The sequence below is a fragment of the Tamandua tetradactyla genome, chromosome 10 (assembly GCF_023851605.1).
Source record: "Tamandua tetradactyla isolate mTamTet1 chromosome 10, mTamTet1.pri, whole genome shotgun sequence".
NCBI classification, from domain to species: Eukaryota; Metazoa; Chordata; class Mammalia; order Pilosa; family Myrmecophagidae; genus Tamandua; species Tamandua tetradactyla.
In genome coordinates, this window is record NC_135336.1 from 97186467 (window position 1) to 97207679 (window position 21213).

At 45.4% G+C, this 21213-nt stretch overlaps 1 protein-coding gene and 1 long non-coding RNA gene across 2 annotated transcripts in view; both read left to right on the forward strand.

Annotated features, from left to right (window-relative positions):
• The window catches only part of PCP4 (Purkinje cell protein 4), a 58457-nt gene extending 37244 nt beyond the window's left edge, over positions 1-21213 (forward strand). Inside the window, exon 3 of the mRNA XM_077118948.1 lies at positions 20810-21213. Coding sequence (XP_076975063.1) covers positions 20810-20937 — 128 coding nt within the window. The 3' untranslated portion in view covers positions 20938-21213. The remainder of the gene's footprint in view (positions 1-20809) is intronic.
• On the forward strand, positions 11294-12733 carry LOC143648660 (uncharacterized). The gene is made up of 2 exons (XR_013158712.1): positions 11294-12037; positions 12508-12733. It is a non-coding gene; the product is annotated as an uncharacterized LOC143648660 (long non-coding RNA).

Here is a 21213-nt window from a genome sequence, read left to right on the forward strand (position 1 = left end):
CTGCTGATGACGGCAGCCTTGTTAGCCTTGTTCCCAAGGGCACCAGAACCAACAGGATATTCTATACACACATACATATATATGCAGATATGCGTGAATGTTATGAGATTTACTATTTAACAGTTTCAGAAAAAAATAGAGAAGTGGTTCATCAGTATCATCCTTTAAAAATTGCTTTTGTTAAACTGTGTAGTGCTACTGGCTCCACAGATTTTAGGGGAAGAAACACTGTCGGGTCTCTTTTTTTGGGTTCTGTGATTGGAAGATGACACAGCTGACGTCCCTATAGCATTAGGCTGTCCCTATGAAGGGTGATGTGTAGTCCCAGCAGTCAGTTTGAGCCACCTTCCTCCCAGGTGCCACTCAGAAAACAAAGGGAGGAGATGCCCAGAGAGGTCTCTGAACAGGTAGGCACCCAGGAAAGGGGGAGTGAGAACAGATAGGGGCGCCTATGGGGGGCCCAGATCCTGCTTCCAGGGAGTCTCTGGATAACCCGTCCACCTGCCCATGCCCACAGGTGAGGCGGGAGAAGGGCGGAGCCCCAGCCGATGGCAGGTGTTCCCCAGGGGGACTCAGATGACCCCTTCCTGCCCTGATGCCTTAGATGTCAGTCTGGAGGAGAAGCAGCACTGAAATCTGCACAGGTGGTGAACTCTCCCCAGCGAGCATTACAGCATTCCTATCAGAGAAAGTTTTCCTAGGATATAAAAGAGGCTAAAATGTGCCCTCATTTTTCTGGAGAGGGATCAAGGAGCAGATTTGCTCTGTTTAGGACCCTCCTGGGTTCCTTAGTTTGAGAACCTTGAACTAAACCTTAAACCACGACTGCAATGCCAGCTGCCTAAAAAAAAAAGAAAAAAAATCAGAAATGACGATTTACTTCTTTGAATTAAGTACACACATAGATCAAATTTTTTATCCCTTTCCTTTCCCCCACAGCCTGGAGAATTGCTTTTTTCACGCACCATAGTGAAGATATTTATTCCAGAAAGAAATGTGGGTGAGGGTCCCTCTAATATGAACTGCACTCTGAAAGTTCAAGATGAAAGAAGGATAACCGATGTGGTCAAACTGTTGTGTTTAAAACGTAATTATTTATAAACTGGACTTTTTCCAGCATGAATTAAAAAGAATATTTATTTCTTGCGGAGATTGCTGCTCTTCGGCCTTTTGCTATCGCTGCCTCCAGTGTCACATCTTTTAACAGCGCAGGCCAAGGATGCCTCCGCTCATCGTCTGTCTTGCTGCCTCACTGCTCCGTTTCTTCAATCATGTCATTATTGCCATTCTCACCGTGAGCAAGAGGGCTAACCATTGCATGATCACTAGATTTAATAAGACATTTTTAAAAAATTAAATTTTCTTTGAAAGCTACCCCCCATTCCCCACCCCCACCCCCCAAAACCCCACAACCCAAACAAAAAACCTCAATTGATATAAGTTGATAGTTATTCCATGTCAACTCCCTGGGTTCCTTTGAGTTTTTGTTTGCTTCCCGTTCTGGCGGCCACTTCCCTTTTTCTTATCATGACCTGGAATTGTAACTGTGGCTGGGCTGAGACAGGTGCTGTTTGCATACACCCAGATGCCAGAAGGGGAGGAGAGAGTGCGGGACGCAGTGATGGGGGCTTCACCACAATATGCAGGAGAACATTCCTTCCGGTCATTTATAATAATGCAAAATGCAAGTTTGCTGCTATTTTTTATGCTTGGCAAGTGGCTTCTATAATATTTCTAAAGCACATTCTTCTCTCTCTAACATTCTCTCATGCTAGACCCTGAGGATAATTGAAAATTGAACTGTGCTCTGACATTCATTTAGAAAGCCAAGTCTCCTTGGATGTCAGAGAGATGCTTTAGTGGCTAGGGGCTGACACGAGGGAAGACATTTCCATTGCAGAAGCCTGCACCCCACCCACATCACGATTAGTTTACCGAATCCAGGACAAAGGGAGCTGACCTTGTGCACAGGCAGAACTCATTTCCCACCGCACACTGGTCACTGGCGGGTAGACAATGTGTCATTTTGCCTGAGACCTTTCTTAGATTTTTGGGTTTCTGTGTTTCCATGCAAACATAAACCTTTCAGCAGTCAGAATTGATGGGCACTCACTGAAATTCGATTTCCCACCAGTCCATTAATAAAAAAAAGTTTTTAAATTGTGCTCTGAAATGGGCTGGGTCATCAGAAATGGCCCAGGAAGATGTTTGTTGTAGATTATAATGCATTTGCTGATCTCAGAAAGTGCTCTAAATGTTCCCTCCACGTAGTTTGGTTGCTCAGTAATTGCTTCATTGGAATTTCAGAATGAAAAAGAGAAGTATAGCATCAGACTTTTTAGCTGGGTTTATCAATGGAATGACCTGACACCACCCTTGCCCCCTCATTGCCAAGGCTGCATTTTCTTGGGTGTTTGCGTGGACTGCTTTTCGATTCTTTGCTTGTTGGTTCATTACTCTTTGGCCCTCCCTTGATTTTTAGCCCTCCCTGAGCCTGCTGGGCTCGAAGGTCTGGTAGTAAACTGTGTCTGATTCTCAAATATCTCATGAGCAAAGTGAGTAAGGATGAGGGTGGACTGACCGCGAGTACCTCCAGTCCCCACCATCCTGCCAAGGGGCCATCTGCAGGGAGTCACTTCATCGCTTTGGGTCACAGGACCCTCATTTGGTGATGACATCCTTTTCAGTGTCTTGTCTAATTTCAATGCCTTAGGATTCTGCAGCTGCCTCTTTCCTAGGACACTAAAGGATGTTTGACTTCTTTTGATTTTATTTCTGAACGCACTGAGGAAATATTGCTTTTGAGTCCGAAGGAAAAATAAGATGATATTTCTTGGCTGAGGGCAGTGGAGGGGAAATGAAGACATACAGGGCAGACTGTGAATAGGATTGTGACCAGCTGTGAACATGTGATAATAAATAGATTTTTGTTGAAATAACAATTTCAACAAACCGGGTGAGATTGGGAAAATTTGGCCTTTTACCTAGATAAACCGCATTTCTGACAAGCTGAATGTCTAATATGGATCAGGGCTTCTTTTCCTGGACATTTCTGTCCATGCATTGAATTTGAGGCTGCTGGGCCAGTGACCAACCCCTAGGTAAGCCCAGGTGTAGCTATCAATGGTTCATTCATCACAGAAACTCAAAAGATGTGGGTGGTCTCATACAGCGGTCTCACATACCTTTGCACATAGCTGAGCCTGCCTTCAGCCCTCCTCTACATCTAAAATTAAATTGTCACTGCGCTTTTGCAACCGAAAGGTATTCCAATTTTCTTTTGAAACTTTATAGCCATATCACTTGTGGACCCAGGCAGTGCTGCATGGTGCCATCTACAGGTCAGCTGCAGGGAGGATTAATGATGGTGGTGTCTACGCATTATCGGAAGCGTGCATGATACTGACAAGGTGTATGCTTTCCAGCCCCATGTGGACTATTCAGTTCCAGCTTCATCTTGTAGAATTTCACTTGCCTTTCTTAATAAATCCAGCCTATTGACATCATAATTTATGGTAATGCATGGAGGAGTTGAACTTCAAATTTGCAGTTATGATCTGGATTAGATTTTGGAAGAATGGGATGTTTAGAAGACATTGTGAGTTACCCGTAGATAAAGAGTTTATCTTATTCATTTCACACATCTCCATACTGAACAAAATGATCAAATCTTGCCAATTACATATATGAGCTAGAAACAGCTTAAATAGACCAACACTGGCCCTTCACAGCTGGTGAAATATAACTCCCTGCTGTATATTTTCATGGCCCAGCTTAAATGACTTTAGTGAAAGGTCAGATGCTACTTCTCCTGGGAGATGTTTCCATTCTCTAAAAGACTCATGACAGATTTTTTTTCCCTAACATTCTATCTAAATTGGTTTTCCCCACCAGTTTCTTGATACCGGCCTCTGTTAATGCTCCCTTGAGCTGCTGCAACTGAAAATGGATATTTTGCCACCACTTACATTTCTGATCTAGACAACAACGCTTCTACCTCCTCTGTCAATAATCAGGATGCTTCAAGGAACAAGGCCTCGGTGCTGGTTCTTGTAAAAATTATGTTTAAAGCAACATATTAGAAAAATTATTCTGTTTCAAAATGGAATAATCTTAGAGCTTATTGACTGACACTGGACATTTCTGTCTTTGGAATTCTTGAAAGAAAGAAAAATCCTCTGCTCCATATTTGTCTATGAGAGCTTCTGGAAGGGGAGGTTTTGATGGTGTGGCCAGAGGGCAGGGTTCTTGTTCTCCGGCCACATTCAGTGGACAGTGGTGGTGGGTGGTCTCGCCCAGTGTGGCCCCCAGGTTGCAGTTGCTGACGTGATGTGAGTCAAGCCTGGAGGTTCAGAACTTGTTAGGGACAACACTGCTTTTGTCCTCTCTTCTTGTGATTAGTTTTCTGAAAATTATTATTTGTGACTCATAACTAAAACTAAAACTCTATTAGTTCTTTTGTGTCTAGGGGGCTGTGTCTTAGCTGCCTCATATAACTTTATTCCTTCTTAGGAATTTATTTGTATCGATTTCATTTTATTTGTGCAAATATGTGAACCCATCTTCCTGATAAGTAGAATAATAAGGCCCAAAGCCTAAGATGACCTGTCTCTAGAAAGAAGGTATTTCCACCAAAGCAGCAAATAGCCTTCCTTGAATTCGTAGGATAGCATCATTTTAAAAAAGCAAAAGAAGCTCTCTGTCTTTGCTTCAAACATAAGAGAATTGCCTTGGAGGCTCGTAGCTGTGGAATGGGAGACCAGAATGTGGTGAGTTTAATTGCCCCAGGCCAACAGCTTCGTGTGCTTCTTGGTTTACACATAAATGCACATTGATGGGCATAAGCGCACACCCTGTGCAGAGCCCAGTCCTCTACTTGCAACAGTTTGACACGGACAGCTCGGCCCTGTACAGAACGTCAAGAGTTCATTCTTAAATGTGGGACGTTGGGGATGTATGCAGTCATGTCTATTACTGCTCCTCTGTCTCCTCTCTGGGCATCAAAACTGCAGAAGGAAGCAAAGCACAAGACCCATAACTGAACGGGGGACTGTTGGTGGCAGACTTAGGCTTGAGATTTTGAACAGTAAGGGGGAATAGTGCAGCTGCAGCCAGACCTGGGACAAACTTGGCTTCAGCCTTATTTCACTACCGCCTCTTTCAAGGTGTCCATTAGAGATTTGCACCCAAAGTCAAATTCTATACTAGAACTGACCTATCTGCCGAATACACTCGCACATCTAAAAAAGCGTGTGATCTCTGAAAACACACAAAGGAAAACGCTGTTTGCCTGGATTAGAGGTGCTGGCTGAAGTGCCAGCACGGGAAGGTGTGCTGGGAGATAGTGCAGCCCTCGGCTGAGCTGGCGGCGAGAGTCCAAGGAGAACGCAAAAACCGCGGCCAAGGATGAAAGTCAAAGCGAGCCTGCTGCTTGAGAGATGAGTTTTTAATCAGGCCACACCATAGTGAGCAAAAGGAAGGAGAAAAGGATGAAAATCCCGAAATTGGAAAACAGCTTCAGTCCCTTTCTGGGGTTCACACAATGTATTTTCCAATCGTGCTGCTGTTTGCTTTCCCATGGTTAACCATGCTTGGCAAATCCTTCCTAACTACAAGAGCTGCGGGGCTTGCCTGGACACAGCTTGGTCTTATCAGCCCGGCTCTTCTTTCTGCTCTGAGTCCTGGAATGCATTCCATTCGTCCTGGCCTCTACCTTTCCCTCTTAAAGCCAAATTCTCTCCAGAATTGTGAGGCAAAGAGAGTTAGAAATGGTACGACTCAAGTCAGGCTTTAGCATTAATTAGGCTAATCGATTCTCCTTGGAGGCTACTCTAGTCCTGGAGTTATGATTGTATGTGCTTTGTTTTCTGTTAAAAATGCGAGACTATAAAATACTCTACAATGGTGAGATTTTGGGGGTTTGATCCTTTAAAACCAGCATTTGGAAGTTTAGAAGCAAGGGGCAAAAGTGATTCCTAGAAAAAGTGAATCATTTAGAAGGGCTAGTGGATGGCTAGTAAAGAATCTAACAGAAAGGAAAAATGCTGCAAATTATTCCAGCGCTGTGAAGGAAAATAAAAGGACCTGGAGCTGAATAAAGGGAGAAGGCTCAAACCCCATTGGTGAAAACTCTTTCCCAGGAACTGCACCTGGCTGCATTAGTTTCCTATATTTTCAAGTGCTGGGGAAGTTACTCGCTTTCGAAAGCCAGAGGAGGAAGGGGAAAGGGTTCTAAACTTCCAAATGCTGATTTTAAAGGATCAACCCCCCCCCCAAATCTCACCATCACAGAGTATTTTATGGTCTCGCATTTTGAATAGAAAACAAAGCGCATACAATCTCAACTACAGGGAGGGAGAAAGTGATGCTTCACGAAGGTGGGAGGTTAACAGGAAGCAGGGAAGCCTGAGAATGATGTTTGGCAAAGGTCATCACATATAAAAGAAATATGGTAAGGTATTAAGTGTTTTAAAGAAATGACCTTCCATACCAGAAGTTTGACAGATATGTGGCAAAACATAAGCATACAGTCAGGGGAAGAAAATGAAGCCTGACAATGCACAATGATGTAAATTTGAATTTCTGCTTGAAATGACATGTTTTCAGATGAATTGCATCTTTATCATAATATGAGAAAGAGGATGATGTTGAGTTGCAGAAATTGAAACCCCTAAATAACAAGAGCTTAAATAATAAAGTTTCTTTTTCTCTCATATAAAATAAGTCTGGGGGTGGGTAATTGAGAGCCTGCAAGACAGCTTCAAGGAGCTCCAAACATCCATTTGTTTCGGCATCGCTGGCTTAAGACACCCAGAATGGTCCAGAATGGCTGCGTGAGCTTGGGCCTTTGCACCTGCATTCCAATTAGCAGTAAGCAGGTAATGACAAAGAATAAAAGGGAAAAGGCTCTGTGTCAGCTTTCTTTTAAGGAGATTTCTCTTCTTTCTACTCCATCATATTCACCAGAACTGAGACGCAAAAAACACCTAGAAGCAAGGAAGCTGAAAACTTTGTTTTGAATAGCCACGTGTTCAGTAAAAAATTGGGGGGTTTATAACAAAGGAAAAGTGGGTAAAAGAATAGCAAGCAGGCGATGGACAGACTCATCCACAATGCATGTTCTGTTCCTGGAGTCCCTTACACACTTACATACGTGCTTGGCTTGCATGGAGGGCTTGCCTAAAGTCTTAGCAACCCATTTGTTCTGCATGCCCCCTAGTCAGCCAGAAGTCATTTTTCTTTGTCAAAATTTGAAGGAGGACAAATCTCGACTTTCCTATAGTTTGCTATTAGGGAAGCTTGCTGCTGATGCCAGGGAAAGAATTTCAATTCTTCCCCTGTGTTCAGAAGAGGAAGTAAATATTTAATATATTACACTCACCCCCAAAAGTGTTCTTGTTTACCTTTCATTCAGGTTATTCTCCAGTAAGAACTAAAGAATTTTCCATGCAACTGAAAGGAATCTTATGCTTAGAAACAGGGGTGGGTCCTTTCCTTCATATTCATAATATTTTTAATAAGCCAATCCTATGAGTGAGATCTTCCTCTCCTCCCTGAATCTCTGCATAAACTGGGTGGGTGCGCTGCCTTCCAGAAATTCCATAAGGCAATGATACCCCTTTCTGGAATTTCTGGGAGACAGAGCACCCAGTCTGGACCGTGCAGAGTTGAGGACAATGCAGTTGGGTGGGCACTCAGCCACACAGTGGGATAGTGGAAGCCCCACCACTGGCCCAAACTTGGCCCCTGGCACCTCGGATGGGCAGGTGCTGGACCAGGGAAACTCACTCCAGCTGCCCTGCAGGAATCCAGAGCGTATGCCTCCCAGTGTGGCAGCGATGGAATTTTCCTGCGCTTGGCCATCTCCTCCTGGCACTTACATCTGCTTTCTCAGATCCCTCCAGGGCCCCTGCCTGGCCAAACTCAGCCTGGGCTGCAGCATTCTGTGCTGAAGGCGTCTGGGAAGGGGTTTCCTTCTGCTTTCCAGCCTCACTCCTCTCCCTTAGAGAAGAGCTGGAAGGAGGGGGTGTGGACTAAGTCAGCTTTATCCACCACCTCAGGCAAACCCCTGCTTCTGTAATTGCTACTTAGAGTTTACAGAGCGCGTCAGCACACATTCTCTTCTTTGTCCCTCTATAAAGGTTTCCAAAACAAAACTTTTCTTTTCTTTTTTTTTTTTTTTGGCTAGATTCATCATCATCTCCACTGTAGATACATGGAAGGATTTGAAATACCCAAAGATTTTACCACAACCAAACAGTGGGGACTTGAAGTCAGGCCTTTTTTAGTCCAGCTGTTTCTCATTATAACTCACAGCCTTTCTTTATATTTTTTTCTAGAATATGTAGGCATTTTGAATAGGACCAAGTTTTGTCTGACCAACAGAAATATTATTTTTTCAATGATATTTATGTTCTCTCTCTCCCTTTTTGTAGTACCCTTCCAAAGTGTAATGCATTTGAGGAAAGATTTGATGTCATCCCTGCTCATTCTTTTCAATCTATTCCCACAGATTTGTATTCACATTGCAATGGTTGGGTCATCATTTTATATAAGCAGGATGTGTCTAGGTAGGAATGAGAGAGAGAGAGAGAGAAATTGGAAATAGAGGACTTATAGGAGCTGGAGGAAAGCTATCATTTTATTATTATTATTTTTGTTCTTTTTCTTTTTTTATTTAAGAAAACAAACAATACACTTAGAACCACCAACAATGGATATCTTAGTTATGAGCTATCACTTTTAGCTGACCAAATTAGGCTTTGCATTCATCAGAACCCGATTTGAACCAAGACTAGTTTTCAGAAGACCTCTATTTTAGAACAAAAGAGAATTTCTCTCTTTGGGAAAAAGCTGTAAGTACTAAAGAAGATGCAAACCTGGTAAATGGAAAGTTAGAAGAAATGGGAATTTTTATTTGATTTGGAGAACACAATAGATGCAGAAAACGGCCGATGCCTGGCACAGCTAATGCCTGACCTTGCTCATTAATCTCTGCCGCTTAGCAAAGACCTGGAAAATTGCAATTCTCCGCACCAGCAGCCCCCGCTCAGTAAAGACAGTGCCAGGAGGCAGGGGCCTGGCACTCCAGGATTGGCTTGCTGGAATTCTTCTCCTTCCTAGCAATGGAGTGACCGTTTATGACCCAGCAACAACTGGCCGAAGGACATCCCGGCCCTTTCTTGCATTGCTTCCAGCCTTTCAAAGAATGTATTGTCTTTGTTTTATAGTGGCATTTCATAAAATGCGATGCTGTCTGCCAGCACTTTTATGGGCTCTATAAATAAATTTATTTTTATTATTTTTTTCTCAAGAAGAAAGTGCTTTTCCTCAACAGTAGATGCCTTGTTCTCTAGGTGTATCCTGATCCAATTGGAGGCTTAAGGGATAAAAATTCAGATCTATGCTTGCTTTCCTTACCTGTCCTTCGGCCCTCTCAGCCTCAAGGGGCTCAGTTTGGGTCCTTGCGAAGGACCCCACCTGGCCTTCCTTGGCCAATAAATTGGCTGTGGGGTGGGAAAGAGGTGGACACCCTGCTTGGGGGGTCTAGGACCTAAGAAGGCTCTGTGTCAATTAGTGAAATCACATCAATGGCAACACAACTGACAGATGTTAATTCTTTCAAAGGACATTCTGAGAACCTTGGCATTAAGCTACCCCATTGCAAGGCATACTTAAGGTAAATGACTGTTAATTCTTTATGGTGTGCTAAAATTCTGGTCCTTTTATGGTTCTCCTAATCAAGGAAAACTCCCACTCAGGACAATTATATGCCAATTTAGTGCTTGTGCTCGAATTTCTCATCTACAGGCTTAGGCCTTAGGCGATAATTTGTTTCTATAAAATAAATCTTAAAATATGGAGAGCTATAAATATGTAAATGAATGCCTTTACTGTGTGTGTGTGTGTTAAAACTAAAAGGCCTCTCTGTTTATGCTCTATTGAGAGGACCTCCAGGCAATGAATTTCCATCATCACGAACTCAGAAACAATTTTTTACCAAAGCCTGGGGGTTAATATGGTATATTTCTGAATTCTGCCACGTTTCCTGTCTTTTATCATCTCTAGCTGTTGTAGCATCCATGAATAGCTCTGTGTGCCCTGGGTGATTTTTTTTGTCTGCTGATTTTTCAAGAATATATATGCTAATTATTTGAAGTCTGTCACTCACATTGTGGATGCATGGTGATGAATAATTTTTCAAAAAGGGCTGTTTCTTGTCCCTGAATGGCCCCTGCTTGCTGCCTCCACTTCTCCAAGGCAGATGGGATTTAGGTTCTTATTTTGAGAATGTGCCCCCACCTAAACTCTCTTTTTTCCAGAGCTCTTCCTTCACATCTGGGGCTCACTCTCCCAGGAGGACCGTGCACTATTTATGGAATTGCTGAAATTTGGTTACTCATTTGTGCATTTAGCTTTTCCTTTTCTGTGTTCCCTGGGTGAGCAGGTATGCTCTCTGTTCTCTCCCAGCACCTTGAGCAGGATTGGGCATGTACCTGGTGCTCCACACCATTTGCAGAATGAAGGAATATGTGAAAAAACTTCCCAGACCACCTGGTAAACAAGCACATTTTTCAAAATGGTGAACTGTATTGTGGGTTTAAAGTTGGCTCCTTTAACAGATTATTTTTCCCTGAGCCACATCAACTGGTCCAAGCAGGCATTTACCCTCTTGGCCCCCATTGGAGGTGCTGAATGCAGCGCAAGGCTGAGGGAGGAAAACAGGGTTTGGAGCAGGCCCTGGACCCCCAGTCTGTCCTAGGTCACTTTCCGGTGGGGGGACCTTGGGGAGATGCTTCATTGTTTCTGAGTCCCCATAAAATGGGGGGGGGGGGGGGTGTCATGCCCTTTCCTGCAGCTTTCATAAACTGTGGCCGAGGTCCAATGAGGCACAGAATACTAAGCTGCTTTGGAAATCTCTAAGACCAAAAGTTAGGTTAGATGCTCAATGAACATCCACTGACGGACTGTAGGACTGATGTGAAAACCGCAGCTGGATGCTATAACCAGAGTCAGGATTTTACAAGCGATTATGACGACTGAATCATTGTATAAATGCTCTCTTTTCCTTTTGGTACATTAGTGAAGACAGAGAGGAAATACCTGAAATCTCTGATCTGTGATCCACTGCCCTGAGCTTTGATAAGGATTGTGCCTTTGTGAATGTAAAAGCCGGTTCTTCCTTTATCCGTATTTTTTACTTTAGAAATAGAAGGACAAACCCTCCAGTGCTAATGGAGGAACATGAATCAGCACAAAACCAACCATTAACTGGTTCCAGCACAGTTTCACTCCTTCACGTTTGTAAATTGTTTCTACCTTTATCTGCTATTGAGGGAACGCTTTCTCTCTCCCTTTCTGCTTAAACTTGCCGTTAAACTTGTAATGACTTCGTTTCCCCTTGTTAGAACCCATAAAAACCTTGAGCTCCCTAGACTCTGGGAGACAGACTTTTAGGGCCAACTGATCTCCTGATTCGTGCCTAGCAATAAATTCTTTCTGTCTTTGAAACCCCCAGGTCTCAGGAATTGGTTATTTGTGCACCTCAGACAGAAAATCCAATGCCTTTGTCTGCTATCAATACCGGCTTTAATGGAATTGATTAATGCAAATGGAATTTTAGTAAATCAAATCCTTTCCCCATTCTATGGATTTTCATTCCAGCATCAGAGACTTGTAATAGTCATTTGGGGTTGATCTTCAACTGCGAGTAATTCTTTTACGTTTTTTCTATTCTGCGTTTGCCGTCAAATGGTCTGTAAAACATCCATTTAAATACCTGAGGGAAGATCTATTTAACGCTTAATAAAGAGTAGCTCTTAAGCTCTTACTACAATTCCATCTCTAGGAAGGAATTCCTATGTGTTTCTCTTATGACATCATTAATTACATAATAACAGGTGTCACTTCTGGTCTCAGTTTCTGCAAGGAAAAGGTAGTATTTCAGGGAAATGGCATACGAACTATGTAGACCAGCACGAAGTCTAATTCTGACTACAACTGTGCTATTCCCTGCGGTACCGAGTCGTGAGAAGCTGTGAGTGCGGGGAGCTGGCACCTCCATGGTGCCCCTTCAGAGGGCAGTTCTCCCTTACTCATCTGAGGAAGACTCTGCCCAGGCCCAGTCTGGAAAGAGCCCAGGCTCCCGGGCCATTTTGCAGCTCTGCTCTTTGATGCCTGCCAGGGAGGGAAAGCAGAGGGCCAGTTAGGGGAGAAGATCCGACTTTATGCCGCCCAGCCTGGCAGACTTTGCCTCTCACCTCAGGCTGCTCCACACCTCTGAGACCAGCCTGTCCCGGAGATGGACTGCAAGAGTGGGATGCAATCCAAAGGGTGGGTGAGGGGTCTGAGTCTACCCGGGCACACTGCAGTCATGGAGGGTCTTAGTCTCATGCCTCCCAAGCTGAGAGGTGGGCCCACCCTCCTTCTCCAATGCACTTGGCCATTGCTACCTTCTTACATTAAATCAGCTACTTCATTGGAACATCCTCCCGTCCTTCCTCACAGTCAGTTTCAGAATGTCTCTGCAGAGAGGGAGGTGAAAGAATTCCAGAATCCCAGAGAAACTTGGGCAAGAACAACTGGGCAGCACTGGCAGCTTGCCAGGTTGGTGGAATGTGGCCCATTCAGGATGACAAAAATCCACGGTCGGTGGCCGGGTGGCTGAGGCTCTGTCCACCTCAGGCAGCAGAATCTTAAATAAAAGGGTCAAGTAGTGCCCAGTCTGTATGGACTCATAGCCTCAAGTGTTTTAATGAAGCAACACCTGGAAGTATAAGGGAGGATGGCTAGACCACAATCTGGAAACATTTTCCCCAGACATTAATTCAGACTCACGGTGCCCCTGCTCGGACGTAGAAAAAATGCAGATGTGCTGACACAAATGGCACCTCCTTGCTGTGGAGACCAGGGGAGACGCTTCTCTTGCACTGGCTGAGGTTTTCTTTTCTTTTCTTTTCTTTTTTTAACAGTTTCACTGAGGTAGGATTCACACACTAACATTTTATGCAAAAATATGAATGTGTAAGTTATGCATTTAAAATGCATAATTCGGTGGTTTTTAGTATATTCACAGAGTTGCACAACCGTCAGCACAGTCAACTTTAGAACATTTTCACCACCCTGCAAAGAAAGTCTGCAGCCCTTAGCCATTGCCCCAAACTCCTGACCCCCAGCTGAGATGACTACCAATCTGCTTTCTGCCTCTGTTTTGGACTTTCATATGGTTGGAACCAGACGATATGTGGACGTTTGTGTCTGGCTTCTTTCACTTAGCAGAATGTTTTTGAGGCTCATCCATGATGTTGTGAGCATCAGCACTTAATTCCTTTTCATGACCAAATAATAATTATGTGGACAGATAGACACCATTTTATGTATCCAATCCATTCGCCTGTTGCTGGGCACTGGTGGATCCCTCCTGTAAGCTATTGTGACTACTGCTGCTGTGGACATTGGTAAGTGTCCGTGTGGACATCGGTTTTTATTTCTCTTGGGTGTAGGTGTAGCCGTGGGATTGCTGGGTTCATGCTTAATTGTTTATGGCACTGCCACACTGCTTTCTCCAAGATATACCTTACCTGACTTGTGAGTCCTGAGCCGGGGAAAGGGCTGTCTCTGACTTGTATTGCCGATCTAGGCCACCCTTGGAGCAAACTCAGCCGACACAGCCGCCTGCTCTCGGGAGAGGCTGGGGGTGTCCCCTTGCTGGGCACTGGACGCCGTGGCCTTGGGGCCACTGGGTGCTATGGCCCCAGTTGCACGAACAGCGCTGCCTTCCACTGTGCACTGGGACCCGGGGCTCCCCACGGAGCAGCAGCAGGGCCTCTGCGGCTGGGGCACCCTCAGCGCCCCGCCACCCTCAGCGCCCATTACAACCAGCCGCTTTGCTGTGTGCGCAGGGCGAGGGGAGCTGGGCACGCGGGCTGTTCGGCTATGATGTGTCTTACTCATTTCACAGAGGGGGAAGCTGAGACCCAGAGGAGCTGAGCAGGCTCCTGAGAACCAGAGCACTGGGCCGCTCTCCTCCCATAGGGCTCCCACCCGGACCCCCACCCCACGCTGCTGCCGGTTGCCTGCTCAGGCTGGGGGTGGTCTGGGTGAAAGCAGGGGGTCGCGCACACACCCCAAGGAGGCTGGAGACGAGTCCTGCGCAGCCGTTATTCATGGGTGGATGCCGGTGGCAGTCCCTGCTCTAGGCTTGGAGGGGCTTCGGTAAGGGGCCCAAGCTCCCTGCGGCCATCCCCTGGGGCTGCTTCAGGGGCCACCCGCTGGCCCTCTGCACCTCTGAAGGCGCCACCCCTGCACACCCAGCCCTTCTCCCCTCCTCTCAGACCCAGACTGCTTCCTAAGCCTCCCCCTGCCCCCGCCATTAAACAGCGATGCTTCGTCACATCACCATGACGTGGCCACTTCTTCCACCTAGAGGAGCAAGCTCCGGTCTTCTTCATAGGCTCATCCATGAGCAGGGCCCCCCTAGGCAGCCCCAGGGGGGCTGGCCTGACACCTCCGGCCCCCAGTCCTTTGGAGATCAGTGAGCGATGATGGGGCTGGAGGGGAGCACAGAGCTCAGTGACTATCCCTGATTGTGACTCCCTCAGTTCCCTGAGGCTGCTGTACCAAAGAACCACTAACCAGCCAGGCTTAAAACAGCGGTTCCAGAAGCTAGAGGTCGGTTTTTGTTTCCTCAGCTACTCAGTCTTTGCCATAGACCATATAATGCAATTTGGATCCTGCTTTGGTCTCCTTAGCTGCTCAGACAGATACCAGGAAATGGGCTAAGTTCAACTATGGGAATGTATTTGCTCATGGATTAGTGCAAATCAAGGTGTCATCAAGGCAATGCTTTCTCCCTGAAGGCTGGCTCCGGGGCTGGCTGCCCGAGGTTCCTGGTCCTCAGCTTGGCACATGGCATTTGGTGGCATCTTCTGGCCTCTCCCTTCTCTTCTAAGTTCCATTGATCTCCAGCTTCTTGCTTCCCGTGGCTTTCTCTCTCTATCTGAATTTCATTCTTTTATAAAGGACTCCAGTATAAGATTAAGACCCACCCTGATTGAGTGAAGTAGCCTAATCAAAAGGTCCTACTTACCGTGAACTCACACCCCAGGAACGGCTTAAGTTTTAGAACATGTTTCTCTGGGGTGCACAGCTTCAAACCACCACGAGGTCCAATATCAAGGTATGAGCAGAGCCGTGCTCCCTTCGAAGCCTGCAGGTCCTGGTGGTGGCCAGCAATCCATAGCTCAGTCTTTGCCTCCATCACATGGCTGCTTCTTTCTGTCTCTGCCTTTTGTCATCAGTGTCTCCAGTTCAACTGTCCTTTCATGAGGACATTGGTCATATCAGATTTAGGGTCCATCCTAATCTACTTTGGCCTCATCTTAACTAATAATGTTTTTTAAGATGCTCTTTGCAAAACACGGTCACGGTCACTGGACAAGGCGTCAGGACTTGACGGTGTGTTTGAGGGACAGGATTCAATCCCTAAGAGTCACTCTCCTGTTTTAGTCCTCAGGACAGAAGCATGCATCCTCGTAGCTCCCTATCATATCAACTCACAAGCTCATTTTAAACCAGTAGTTATTGGTTGAACTCCTCTTCCATGCAGGCGTTGCTGGTACAAGACAGTTGTGGTCCTGCCCGCATGGAGCACACACTCTAAAAGGGGAGGCTGAGGATGCAGCAGGGAGGATTGGTCTGTGTGGAATAACAGAAAGCACCGTGAAGTGGCTGGCGGGGAGGGGTGCGGTGGAGGTGCTCCGGTTGGGAAGTCCACCTGCTCTGGGCCCTCAGCATGGCCTGGCTGAGCTCCTGTCTGTAGATCTGAGCCTCCTGGCACTGCAGTGGATGCCCTGCACCTGTCCGCTTGTGATGGGGCAGGAAGGCAGGCAGCCGGGGCGCCACGCTGTACCCTGTGATGCTGGGGCCAGCCTCACCTGGGCAGACAGTCTTGATGGTTTGACTCTGTGTGGGGCTCTGAGGCTCTCCAGAGCAGTAGTAACCACTGAGCCTGGGTACCTGGGAACCCCTGGCCGCTCCCCTCTATCCGTCCTTCACTCCTGCCGATGACCAGGGTGTTCATTGCACACCTTTCTCAGCCTCCCAGGACAACTTTGAGCCATTGCCAGGCCACGGGACCTCAGTGAGCCTGGTTTGCTCGTCCCTGGCTAGCTCAGTGGCAGTCATAAAAACAGCAAACTTTCCCCAAGGAGCACTAGAATCTATAAAGTAAACAGAAATTAGCAATTGCTTTATTATTAGTGGTTTCTTTCTCAACACAGTAATAATTTTCAAATGAGGCAGGAATAGATGTATCACTTTGGGCCTAGGATATTAGTTTCAGATAGAATTGTGAAATTTATTCTTATGATACTTCTTTATGGTTTCATTACACATTCCCTAAATATACATAATTTCCTGTATCTTCATGAATCATTGTCAAAAATATTGCTATTTTCTTTCATTATTTTAAAAGCGCAAATACGAATCAGGGCCTTCAAATACTTCGTGTGGCAGCAGCATTTTAAATCTAAAAGAGATCACCCATCTTTTTTGAATAAAGCTGATTTTTTCCCCCTTTGCAATCGTTATGTGGTGGGTACAAGGGTTACTCTGGGAGGAAAAAGGACCTGGAATCCTAAAACACCTTGTGAAAAATGACAATTTCTAGTGCTGTAGGTGCTACTTATCAGAGCAGATGCAGTTTGTACCAAAGGGTTACTGTTGTTACCACAAGAGGTAGAACCAGTTGGAATGCATTTTGAGTTTGCTGGATACGGGCCCTCCAATCCAATCTCAATTTGATGTAATACCATCAACAGAAACTGTTTAAAAGAATCAACTTGAGGCCTAGGAAACTCCCGCCCCTTGCAATGGTCTTGTCCCTCAGCAGATTCCCTGGAGAAAGAGCCTCTGCCATGCGCAGTGAGGATGGGAGTTGATCGGCATCCAGCGGCAATAAGAAACAACTCCATGTCCACTCTGTGTTTAGTTCCCCATCGCCTCCCACAAGTACAAGGCAATGGGTTGGCTTAAACAATGGGAACTCATTGGCTCATGGTTTTGAGGCTAGAAGTATAAAAGCAAGGGGCCAGCAAGGCAATGCTTTCTCCCCAAGATTGTGGCATTCTGGGGATGGTTGCCTGTAACCTTTGGTCCTTGGCTTTCCCGTCACATAACAGTGCACATGGCAGCGTCTTCTCCTTTCTCTTCCAAGGTCTGTTGACTTCCAGGTTCGGGCTGCTCCCCATGGCTTCTCTCTGGGGCCTTTGCTATAAGGTCTCTGGGAATAGGATTTGTTGCTGAGCTATGGGATTGCTGTCTGATGTACACAGAAGCCAATACTGACACGAGGACTTCAAAAAAAGAAAGGGAATTATTTTTTTTATTGATTTTTAAATTTTTTTTAAAATACCAAAAACACCAAACAAACACAAACATTCATAAGGTAGATAAAAGGAGTATCAGACACAAGGTTTTCACAATCACACAGTCACATTGTGAAAGCTATATCATTATACAATCCTCTTCAAGAAACATGGCTACTGGAACACAGCTCCACATTTTCAGGCAGTTCCCTCCAGCCTCTCCACTACATCATGGCTAACAAGGTGATATCTATTTAGTGCATAAAAATAACCTTCAGGATAATCTCTTGACTCTGTTTGGAATCTCTCAGCAATTGACACTTTATTGTGTCTCATTTCACTCTTCCCCCTTTTGGTTGAGAAGGTTTTCTGAATCTCCTGATGCTGAGTCTCAGCTCATTCTAGGGGCCTTCTCAATCCCTTGATGCAGAGTCTCAGCTCATTCCAGGATTTCTGTCCCATGTTGCCAGGAAGGTCCACACCCCTGGGAGTCATGTCCCATGTAAATGGGGGAGGGTGGTGAGTTTGCTTGTTGTGTTGGCTGGAGAGAGAGGCCACATCTGAGCAACAAAAGAGGTTCTCTTGGGGGTGACTCTTAGGCCTAATTTTAAGTAGACTTGATCTATCCTTTGTGAGGTTAAGTTTCATATGAAGAAACTCCAAAATTGGGGGCTCAGCCTATAGCTTTGATTGTCCACACTGCTTGTGAGAATATCAAGAATTCAACTTGGGGAAGTTGAATTTTCTCCCTTTCTCACCATTCCCTGAAGGGGACTTTGCAAATACTTTTTTGTTCACTGTTCAAATCACTCTGGGATTTATCAGGGCATCACTCTGGACAAACCAACAAAATCTCATGTCCTACTCAAGGTTCCCTGTACTTATGGTGTTCAATTAAGCTTCTACATAAGTTATATTAGGAAATGCACTAGTCAAAATATAAATTTTGTACCAAATAAACATTTTTTTGCTTTAGTCTCACACATAAGGTAAAAATTTAAAATATTAATCACCATCTATTCTTAGCACCCTGCAGTAATGACATTATTTGTTCTTCCTCATGCAAAAACATTTTTAAATTTGTACATTTAGTCACTGTCTTTATATACTCTAGGCATTCCTAGATTATACCATCTCAATCTTTATCATCTATCAGAAAGGGAATTATTACCAGGTCCACCAGCAAGGAGACAGGAGGCAATCTCTAATCTGTCTCCCTGATGCAAGAACTAAGGGAGCTTTTAGTCTGGAAACAAAGGAAGATGGGGACAGTGCTGGGGATTCAGGTTGGCCTGTTCTCATTGGTTGTTTATAGGGCGGTACAAGTACCAGCAGCTGTATCAGATCTTTCTTTTGAGGAACCGCTCACATTTTGTTGGCTACTGATGATTCTTCATCCCCATAATCTTGCTTCCGAGGATGGTGATTTTTGTTCCCAGTGCCCCAGGGACAGGTGTTTCATGCATGGTCTGGTCTCCCATTTACGGCTGAGTTTGTCCACCTGTAAATAAGCTCAGAAAGAATTTTAGATACAGAAAAGGAGGAAGTCCAGATAAGCAGGGTCTAGTCTGCATCTTGACTTTTAGTCATGATTCCCAGTTATCTCACCCATGGTTTCAGTTAGACCGGTCCTGATTCAGTTGGATCACCCCTTAATGAAAGTAGTCTCATCAAAAGGTCTTGTTTACAATGGAGTCACACCCACAGGAATGGGTTAAGATGTGTGTGAGAGAGAGACAGAGAGAGAATAAAGACCAATTCTCATATGTATCTAGAGAGAAGAAAAATGCACACAAGTAGGAGGGAAGCAGCCTGCCTTACTTACCAGGCCCCGCAGTGTGCCCTCAGTCTCCCCCCAGTCTCTTTACTAGGGGTGGGCCTGAGCATTATTATGCAAAATTGCTGACAGAGAAGGGAAAGGACCAGGCTTAGGTTACACACTGGCTAAGGAGCCTGGTGGGGACGCCAGGCAGAGAGCCCATTTTCTGCTTTTACCAGGGAAGGGCTAGTACTCAAATGCCTCTCTCTGCCCTTGAGCTGGCATGCTGCCCACCATTCCGGGGTCCCCTGCCCCAGGACCAGCCCGAGTGGCTTTGGGCTTCTGACTCAAGTGCCAGGAGCATTGGATTCACCCCAGCTTGGCCTCAAGCTACAGTCTAGTCTCACTTAAGTCACTGCATCTGCAGACACGAGGACTGGCTTTAACCCTGCCTGTACCTGAGGGTCATATTAAACAGCATGGGCGTCTGATCCTATCTGTAGGGCCACCTGTTTATCTTCCTGGTCTTGCTCCCCGGTGCAGTCCTCTCTGAATTGCTGCTTGTGGAGTGAGGAAGGAGGCGGCCCTGAGACTGGGTGGGGCGCCCGGGTGTGTGTTAAAGGGAGAGATGCCTGTGATGATGCTGATGTTTGGCCTTCGCTGTGCTGGGCTGTATAAAGGTTCTTCACTCCTATGACTACAGGATTTTATTTATTTGTTTGTTTTTACTATTTGACTATTTGGCTAGGAGTTGTAAATATTCTGCATTCAGGAAGGTGCATGGCCCAAAGACAGAGTCAGGACTTCTATTTTTTTTTTTTTTTTTGTATGCTGTATGGCATGGTCACATTTTATTATTTTTCCATGCAAGTATCCCATTATTGCAGCACCATTTGTTGAATTTTTGCTTGTTTGTTTTTGGGAAGTGCATGGGACCGGGAATTGAACTCGGGTCTCTTGCATGGCAGGCGAGAATTCTACCACTGAACCACCCTCGCACTCCCTAGAACCTGTTTTAACTTTGATTTTGCTGATACCGTATTTTCACAGATAACTGCATTATGAATTATTTAATCCCACTGCCTTGGTGACTGAATTGCTAAACCTACCTTGTTGGAATGCAGTGTCAGACTTGAGCAAGTTCAGCCTAACTGTGGAGGCATATGGTATCACTGGGTCAAGACATTGGTGAAGACAAATGTCCTATTGACAAAAGCAAATCTCAATGGCAATGGAAGTGTCCCCAGAAGCTCAATTTGTTACTTTGTTAATTCAGAGCTGTCATGACTATCAGCTACCATCGGATAGTATCAGTACCTGCAGCAATGTTTAAACTGTATCTACATAAGGGGAGGAAGTAACAACGCAGCTAAAAGCTTTAAAACTGAGTGTGATGAAAACGCTACCTTTAGAAACAGAAAATTGTATACAGGGAACATGTAATGTGGAGGCTGTGTCTTTGAGTTTCCTTGTTCCTCTCGGGGTGTAGATTTCAGGCAGGGAGAAGAGAGCAGATGCTGAACCGTGTTGAATTTTATTTTGCAAACTAGGTCTTGGCCTTGGGGACGAGTGGGCTCTGAGCTGTGGCGCATGGCCTGGCCCGCACTTGCTTAAATTTGGGCTGCTGCCTGCCTTCCTGTTCCTGGCTTAGCAATTGCCTTATGTTTGTGTTTTCTTGCTACAGATGGACAGAAGAAAGGTCAAGAAGAATTTGACATCGACATGGACGCGCCAGAGACAGAACGTGCGGCGGTGGCCATTCAGTCGCAGTTCAGAAAATTCCAGAAGAAAAAGGCCGGGTCTCAGTCCTAGCGAGAGAGCCCCAACATAGCTGCAAGATCCTGAAGTCAACCATCACCTGTCAAGAAATTAAAAGAGCAACACCCTGAAAGCAGACATCCCCACACGATCCGCACACACACAGCAAACCTGAAATGCATGTACAGAGCTCCGTGATATTTATACCCCTGTAGGATGGCGTAAAGCAATGACATTGCGAGTGGCTTCATCTCTGTGTTTCCCTCCAGTCCCATTTCTCCTGCAACTAACTATTTTCCTTGATGTTGTAATTAAATGGAGTTAAGATGA